The 9,027-nt window shown below is 40.9% G+C and overlaps 1 protein-coding gene across 1 annotated transcript in view; it reads left to right on the top strand.

Annotated features, from left to right (window-relative positions):
• Positions 1-6,480: 6,480 nt before the first annotated feature.
• The window catches only part of nrbp2b (nuclear receptor binding protein 2b), a 54,036-nt gene continuing 51,489 nt past the window's right edge, over positions 6,481-9,027 (top strand). Inside the window, exon 1 of the mRNA XM_049565090.1 lies at positions 6,481-7,212. Within this exon, the coding sequence (XP_049421047.1) occupies positions 7,093-7,212 (120 nt within the window). The 5' untranslated portion in view covers positions 6,481-7,092. The remainder of the gene's footprint in view (positions 7,213-9,027) is intronic.

Raw genomic sequence — 9,027 nt, 5'->3', positions numbered from 1 at the left:
TGTGTTTTTCTCTTTGTACTTTCTACTACTTGTGCTAACTGGTTATCTTCAACAGTTCTACTTGTTAGGCAAATAGATAAAGAGACAGAAATTCAAATTACATCTGAACTGTTTACTAGTGTTAACCTGGTTAACCCTGGTTAACCCCCCCCACACACACACACACACACTTGTGTCCCCAGGGTCCATGTTCAGTAGGCCAGTTCAGTATAGAATAGACAAACAAAATTCAATATTAAGTTTGTTTGTTTTTTAACTTGTAGATGCGTAAAATATTTAGGTCCAAAGAATATACAAAAAAAATCAGATATAAGACAAACCCATTAGTGAAAACATTAAAAGGCCTGCTGGTTCCTCAGTACCACAGGACATGCATGTAACATGACTAAGATTCGTTTATCAGTGTCCATAAAGAGTGAGTTCAGTTCAGTGGAGTCCTGTCCATATTTCTCACAGGTATCCTGTGTAAGAGGGCATAGTATTTGTTCTTCATTTTGTATGCCTATCATACAGCAACACTCACATTGTTCTGGTGGTGTACGGCTCCACCTCCCCATTTACACTAGCAATCTGTGAAAAGACAACCGGAACCATGTATAAGTTTGTCTCAGATGGTCGTCAATGTAGGGTGTATTGCTGGTATAAAGTGGATGAACAGATATTCAGCTTGGTCGGTGTGGTATCTTGTTCCCTCTTTAGATCTTAATATTTCAATCATCTCTCTGCGGTCACTCTCAATATGATCTTGTTTCTCCGTTATCTCACACAAGTATGAGTTCATGACTTGATTGTCTTTCTCATCATTTCTAGAACATATCACAAGGGGTCATCCAGCACACCCTGACGCTGCTCCATCTTGGTCAAAAACCTGGCTTGCTTTTCACTCACCAAAGCTTTGCACTGAAGAGAGTCCTTCCTCCAACAAGCAGGTTAGGTGTAGTAGACCAGATTCAACAGACTTCAAGGACGCTTGTAACCAAGCATCACACCCATACAAAATACCTGAAGGGAGAGCATCCTCAAAAGCCTTTATACAATAATAGTTCATTACTGGTATTATTCTGAAGTGGTACAAAACTTGCTACAAAATGAGGATTCACAAGCAACACCTTTGGGCCATTTGAGGGAAGCTGCCTGCTCATAAACTTTTTTTTTACTTTACAAGTTAATGAGGAGCACTTGATGTAGTTTGGGTATCTTTGGTATAGGCTTGACCATCTCATTGTGAGAAGAGGCTCGGTATTGCTCTGGAGGACCTGAGTGTACACCCTTTAGATTAGTGGTTCTCAACAAGGGGTCCCCAAGGGTGCTTGAGGAAGCTCCAGCAGGTCCTCAGATAAATGAGGAATAATTTATTTTTACTTTTTAAAGGTCCACTGTGCAGGATTTAGGGGAATATGGAATATAGTATAAGTATGTTTTCTTTAGTGTATAATCATCTGAAAATAAGAATCGTCATGGCTTTGTTACCATAAGCTCAGTTCAGACCAATGATTTGCTTTTCAGATTTATTTTATGGGTGAATATAATTTGTAGCTTCTTAATTTACAGGTGACACCATCAGCCAGCTTGAGTCAAGCTCAGACCAGCCAGTTCACACCACTGCAACTTTTCTCTGTAACGTTCTAAAACGGTTTATTCCTGTTGTGAATCTTTGATCTGAACTGGGCTTAAGAATGAGCCATTTATATCTGCATAAGGAGCAGGTCCTTGTCTATAGAGATCGCCATGTTGCACCGGCATGTTTCTGGCACTGGCTCTCTGGTACATTATGACTTACTTAGGACTCAAAACTTAAGTTTAGGACTTGGGATTTGCCTGCCCCTCACTTGTGACTTGCAGAACAATGACTTGGAGCCAACTCTGCAGTATACCACAGTGTGCCCCCATCTCAAGCAAGCCATCAAATGCAGATATTATTAAGTAAATATATTAATTTCTGAAGAAACGTTCCTACACAATATCATGTTACAAATTTTGCTCCAGTTGTAATATCAAAGCAGAACCACTAGATGGCAAACAAAGCTCATATTTAAACAGCTCTTATCAAGTAACACCAACTTCTGCTTGATACTTAGCATTACACACTGAGTACCGTAATCTTTCTGGATTGGGCTCAAGAGGAAACCAAATACATAGACAGATAGTGCTGCTGCAGGTTTTACCTTTGAGGGCTGCCTCTCTGATCAGCATTGATAGATATGATCTTTTCCGCAGGGTTGAGGGTTTGGCAATAGCTATTTAGTCTCTCAGTAAATCACTCAGAGCAGGTGCAGTTATAATAAAGATAAAGATAAGTCTTTAAATAAAGGGTCCATCATAAACAGAGCAACAAACAAACAGTGTCCATTTCATGAGCCAACAGTGGCAACTTTCTCTATGACTCCATGTTTCCCTGTTATGTCAATATCTAAATAATCTTAGATCAGCCCTGAGGGGTAAAGGACAAAAAAAATCTTACACTCTCTGTCCTCAACTTATCAAAAATGTCCCTATCAACACTTTAGACTGTCCAGTGCAGTTTATTTTTCAATCGTTCTCTCCTAAAATGGTTGCAGTAATGAGTAGAAATTTTAAAATTATAGTTTTCCACATGGAAAAACACACTGGCTGTTCGGTCTCTATTGAAACAACACGGATGTGTCATTTGTAGTCATTTTGTGTCTCTTTCAGTCTCTGTGTTTTGTGAAGTGGGGTGGTGGCCTTTAACCAGTCTGCCTGAAGGAGCCTGTCATCCCATAATCTGATCATGTCTGTAGGCGACAATTAGATTAATATTATTATTAATATTATTTCAAAGTAGGAAATTTATTGTTTTTTGGCATGCATTTATGACTGTATAAACTGAGCAGTGTTAATAACATAGAGTTTCTCATTGACAGAAAACTGGGCTTTAAATTAGAGTCTTAATACATGTTTACTCATTTTACAAATGTGCCCCCTCTCCTTTATAACGTTGCCCCCAATGACAGATGGCAATAATGTAAATTGGAGGGTTTTGGGTCATAAGGTGGGATATTTTTTTAAGATTTTTTGGCCTTTATTTGATAGGACAGACAAGTGTGAAAGGGGGAGAGAGAGAGAGGGAGTGACATGCAGCAAAGGGCCACAGGCTGGAGTCGAACCCGGGCCGCTGCGGCAGCCTTGTACATGGGGCGCCTGCTCTACCACTAAGCCACCGATGCCCCAAGGTGAGATATTTTTACATATTTTTATTAACTCATTTCTTTCAAAAATATTATTTTCCTCAATTGTTATCTATTTTTTCTTCTTTGTCTCTAGATGTTTATTTGTTGCATTACTCTCGACTGTAATGGGACTGAGGGTTTCTTTTTACAAACTGTGTATCAGAATCAGAATAAGGTTTATGACCAAGTAGGTTTTCACTTATAAGGAATTTCACACACACGTATACACATACTCCCTAATATGCATACATACACAAACACACTTCCACTTCATTGTTCTATTTTTTATTATTTTATGTTTTTGGTTGATTCACATTGCTTATTTTATGTTTGCTTCTCCACCCTTTGTTTGCCTGCTTGTTTACTTACATGACTTTTGTATTTGCTTATTATGCTTACTGAGGTGAGATTCCTTTCATAATCTCACCTACACAACTTGTTCTTCTTTTGTTGTTGTATATTTCCGTTGAACCTAAACTTACACTGCAGCAGTGAACAACATAAATATAGAATTGATAGAATACAGTAAAAATATGAACAACAACAAACAATAAATATGTAGCCATTACAGAATGCGAAAGCTACAGTTTTGTGCAGGATGTGCAAAAACATGTGCAAAAAATACATTTATCAAGGGATGTGAAGAGTATATATTTAAATATTCAAAGTTTCAAAACACAGTCCCTGAAGTGGTGTACAGAAAGTAGTCCATCGCAAACACATAGGATACAACACACACAGTGTGTAACTCCTACACTACACTGTAAATCGTGGGAAAAGAAGACACAGTGATGTGACATCTTGGGTTACGTGAGTAAATGGAACTAATGACGGTCTGTATCTATCAGTGCTACCTTTGTGGGGCCAAAATTCCTCTCTAATTGAAGCATCTGGACTCAACATGTGAAGGATGTTGAGGGTCCAAAACAATAGTCTGTGGCTTTGAGACAGCCCTCACTTTACACAAGTGCTGAAGGTCATGAAAGGTAGCACCAGAAATCTTACAGCACAGCTTGACAGTTCTTTCCAGTTTGTTCCTTTTAAGACCAGCAAATCATAGAAAAAGAAAGGAAAGACCCAGTAAAAGAGGAATAAAACATTTTCACAAGTGTCATGTCCACATTAAACTTCTCAACTTTCTTCAAAACATACGGCATATTTGCATCAAATTTAAGCTTTTCGTCTAGGACAGTGACCAAATAGGTTACTTATGATGCTGTACTGCTGCTTCTGCACATTCTAGATATTATATCTTCCCATGTATACTTCCACAAGATCTTCATGTGAATGTGCTCTTTAAAGTATCAGTAGCCCCCCTTTGCCTTTACTTGCAAAATAATAAGAGTAATTATAATAATAAACTTCATTTATATAGCACTTTTTATACAAGAAATGAGGGCAGTAGAAGCACTGAGTGCTACACATGAAAACAGAGTGAACATAAAACAGAACTGATTCATAACTCAGAGTTGTAAACTATAAATCATGAAATCAAGTAAGAATTTAAGAGCTGCAGCAGTGTGAAGCGTAAAAGGAAAGAGTTTCAGACAGAAAGTCAGAGCTAGTTAAAGGCTAAAGTGAACAGATATGTTTCTAGCTTTCTTTTAAAAATATTTAGCGAGCTAGCCTCGCTGATATCTAAAGGTAGTGTGTTCCATAGCTTTGGGGCGTCACTGACAAAGGCTGCATCCCTGATCTTCTTCTGGCTGTTTCTGGGAACCTCCAGTAAACCAGCAGCAGATGATCGCAGTGTTCTTGGAGTCAAATAGTAAACAAGCGAGTTAGCGATGTACCTCAGTCCCAGCCCATGTAGGGCTTTGTATACAAGGAGGACGACCTTAAAATCAATTCTAAATGTAACAGGAAGCCAGTGCAGAGCAGCTAAGACTGACCTGATGTGATCTCTCCTCTTGGTTCTGGTTAAGATTCAAATCTCAAAATAACATGTATTGACCAGGAAGAGACACAAAATGAGCACAAAGAGATGCAAAGGAACTGCAAAGAGACATGAAATATCTACAAAGTGGGTAAAACCACCACAAAGAGACACAACATTACCTCAGTGAGACACAATATCACACCAAAGAGACACAAATGGCAAATAGATGTGTGATGATTACAAAGAGACACAACACCACCACAAAGTCTGTAGCCTGTTTTACACAGAGATAGGGCTGCAACACAGTCCCTTCTTCATGTCGCCTGATTTAAAGAACATTTTAGCCCTAAAAACTCAAGGCTCTTTCTGGTTGCACAAAAAGAATCTTACTCTTAAACAAAAAGGTCTGTCTCTGTAGGGATCCTTCCCATAACGTCGTCAGACACTGACAGTATTTTCGGATGTATGCAGTGATGAAAAGAGAAATCCAAAACTCTCTTCTGTAAAAAACTTTGGGTCTGATAATGACAACAAAGAGAAACAAGAACCTGGCTTTATCCAAGGTTCAGATTTCTGTTCTGGAAATGTTTGCAAACTAGTGCATAATTAACTAGATAGTGCCTAATTTGCATATTTAAACATGCAATTTCAGAAAATGTGTACATATAAGATAAAAAATATATATAAAATAATTTTTAACAAATTATCGTGGGGAAGTTTCATGGTGGTATCTAATAACCCTATTCACCTGGATAGCATGATAAAAATATTAATTACAAAACAACAACTGCGCCCAGTCTGGCCTCTGATTCAAAGGTTTGATTTGCTTCAGACTGAGGTGGGGGTCAAACTTGTGAGGCTGTTGTTTCATCTAGTGATGTGACGTTCGCGAACGAGCCGAGTCTTTGAATCGGCTCTTTGAAGTGAACGAGTGAACTGGCTCTTTAGAGTGAACGAGCCAGTTCCTAATTCACGTTGTGTTGATGACCCCCCTCGGTTAGAAACGAAAGGTAGGAAGCTAACCCACTATCAGCACTTGCTTGTATTGGCAGGCTTGTTGTTTATAAAGGGCGTTGCTATGGCTACACCAAACTTTATATGTGCAGGGTCTATTCTGGGTCCACGTTACAATATCCAGATCATGTGATGCGATAAATCAGCAATGCGATTTGTTGTTGAACCCACTAACACCCGCCCTCCACACATACACACACACAGCAATAACCCCCCCCCCCCCCCAAAAAAATGAACGAACTGCATCTTTGAACCGGCTCTTCAAAGTCAACGAGAGCCAAATAACCGGCTCTCACAAGTGAACGAGAAATCCCATCACTAGTTTCATCTTCCAAGAGGCTCGGTGCCCAACCTAAATACCCCGTGCGCACATACTGTTGCCTTTACGGTACTGCGCTCCATCTCTGCGCACCGTGCCTGGCAGGAGCTCGCGGTTTCAGATCTAACAACACCGACAATGAGGCGTGTGTGGAAGATGGTCGAAAAAAGAGCGCTCCCTCATAAGACAGACGGTATCCGAGGCAAGCAATGAGCGGTGTGGACCCACCGGGCATCGTTTCGCTTCACCCACCGAGCTCTCACCCCCGCGGTGCTTCACCGTGAACACACACATACGCCGAAAACCATTTCGCAACCTATTTTGCATGCAGTCTACAGGGCGCATGAAGTCTGGATATATTTTTCCACCCTGTTCAGCTCAGCCCAGCGACCTTGTAATGTGCACGCTGCTAGTTGTTATCTGAAGGAGGCGTGGGGTGCTCGTACAGACTGAGGAGCGCCTGTTTGGAGCAATATCAGTTTTTCACTGCAGGATGTTTTGAGCGCCAAGGGGGCTGCGAGCTGTCGTCGGGGGGGTTTTCTTCACTGCGCAGACAAGCGGCGGAGCGTCTCTGCGCTACCGCTCGTCTCGTCTGATCCACAACAAACACAGCAGACAGTTGAGGGAGGGAAGGAGGCGCAGAGGCGGAGAAGGACTCTGGTGGAGGAAATCTGGAAATATACGGCGTTAAAATGACGATGTCCGTCCCGGAGAGGAAATCAGGATCGGAGGGGAAGGAGGAGGAGAGCGAGGATGAGAGTGAGATCTTGGAGGAGAGCCCGTGCGGCCGGTGGCAGAAACGGAAAGAGCAGGTTGGTCTGGCGGTGTGTGTGTGTGTGTGTGAGCGCATTTCATTAAAACGCACCTAATTTGCTCTTTGATCAGGAAATAAATCAAGTTGCCCCATCGGATCGCGCTGGACATCCTCTGTTATGCAATTGTTGAGCCGAGCCGAGGTATTATTGCCCCATGGTGTTTGCACCACCATATATCTGACACAGTGACAGATCCGTTGATCTGCTTAGCCCACATAAAGTCTATCTCAGTGTGACAGGAATAGTTTGCTTATTTCACAACACCACTGCTGGGTTTTTTTGCATCTTGAGGATTTCTGCTCCCATGGGATCTGGAGTTTATGATCTGACTCTTAATACAGGCTTGCAAATCACACTAACATGATGTGGGCGTGTCCAACAAGTCTGATACCTTCCCTTTATCACCTTAAATTACACGTTGCATTATAAAAGCATACAGGTATGAGAGGAAGCATTAGAGTTTTCAGCATAAGTCAAAATGTATTTAATATTCTTTTTAATCAAATATATAAATTGCAAGTCAAGCCCGTTGTATTTAGAGAACCAACTGCTGCCAGCTGACAGACATTTGCTTCTTACATGTGTTTTGCTTTTATATCATAAAGTGGATATTGCATAGTGATCAGTTCCTTTGAGTCAATACCTTTCTAACCTTTCAAGTTTTGATACTATTTACTTACTGTATATGAACTCTGGCAGATGTGTCCTAGTAAAGCTGCAGGATTTTGGTCACAATTGTCCCCCTGTCCACTACCACCCAAAATGGTCTGCGGTCCAGTGCATTCAATTTGGCAAGGGAGTTAGTTGGACTGAGGGTGCTTTTAGACCTAGAGTTCATTTGCTTTGGACTGAATCAGGGACTAATTTTGTTACAAAGCTGCATAATTGCCTCGAGTTGGTTGGTGCTCGGCAGCATTTACAAGCGGACCAGATAAAATGCCTTGTGGGAGAAAGCTGCTCTTGATTGGTCAGAATTTCCATGTGGGAAAAATCCAGGTAGTAAACAAAACGTTGAAGAAGAGTACACTTACTAGATAAATGTGACACTTTCTAATGTCACAATGGAGGGACAACTACGCAGGTTGATTTCAGCGCTGGTCATCGTGGACTATATTGCTGTCATTGTTCATTTTAGTCAAACCATACAGTTTGAAAACGAGGCGCGGCTCCGACTAGAAAACAATGTTTTGATGCACTGGATGCACCTCTCAGGAGGAGGCGCACATTAATAATCCTCCAGGACTGTAGCATGCTCATGCTTGTTTAATACAAACAATGTGTAATGCGACTTAAGTTGGTTCAGGTTGGAACACGTTCTCACCACAAAGGAACTGCACCAGAGTTCATTTGTAACGTCCACCTCTTTAAGAAGGTCTCGGTCTGGTTGTTTTGGTGCGCACTGTGTTCACACTTGCCCAAACGAACTTGAGTTAGATTGAACTAGAGATGCACCAATCCAGCTTTTTCATTTTCGATACCGATCCCGATGCTTTGGCTTTGAGTATCAGCTGATACCTGATACCGATCCGATACCATGGTTGACCTAAAAAGTTATATACCTTTACATGTAGAACAGAAAAGACTAGAGGCATCAGACATTGATGACTACACAGTTCTTTCCTAAGATAAAATGAAACAAGATGAAACAGATTGATGCAATGATGAACTATTTATTTTTAACAAAAATAAGCAAATAGTGTGAAATACCTCCACACAGCAGATTCTCTCCTTCGCTCCATGACATATGACATAGCTTGCGTCGCAATAAATTTAAAGGGAAAGGATCGCCTCAGGTATAGGTTGCATTTTCCA

This window comes from Epinephelus fuscoguttatus, linkage group LG21 (genome assembly GCF_011397635.1).
Source record: "Epinephelus fuscoguttatus linkage group LG21, E.fuscoguttatus.final_Chr_v1".
Taxonomy (NCBI): Eukaryota; Metazoa; Chordata; class Actinopteri; order Perciformes; family Serranidae; genus Epinephelus; species Epinephelus fuscoguttatus.
Note: the sequence above shows the minus strand (reverse complement) of the source record. Positions and strands in the feature narration are given on the sequence as shown.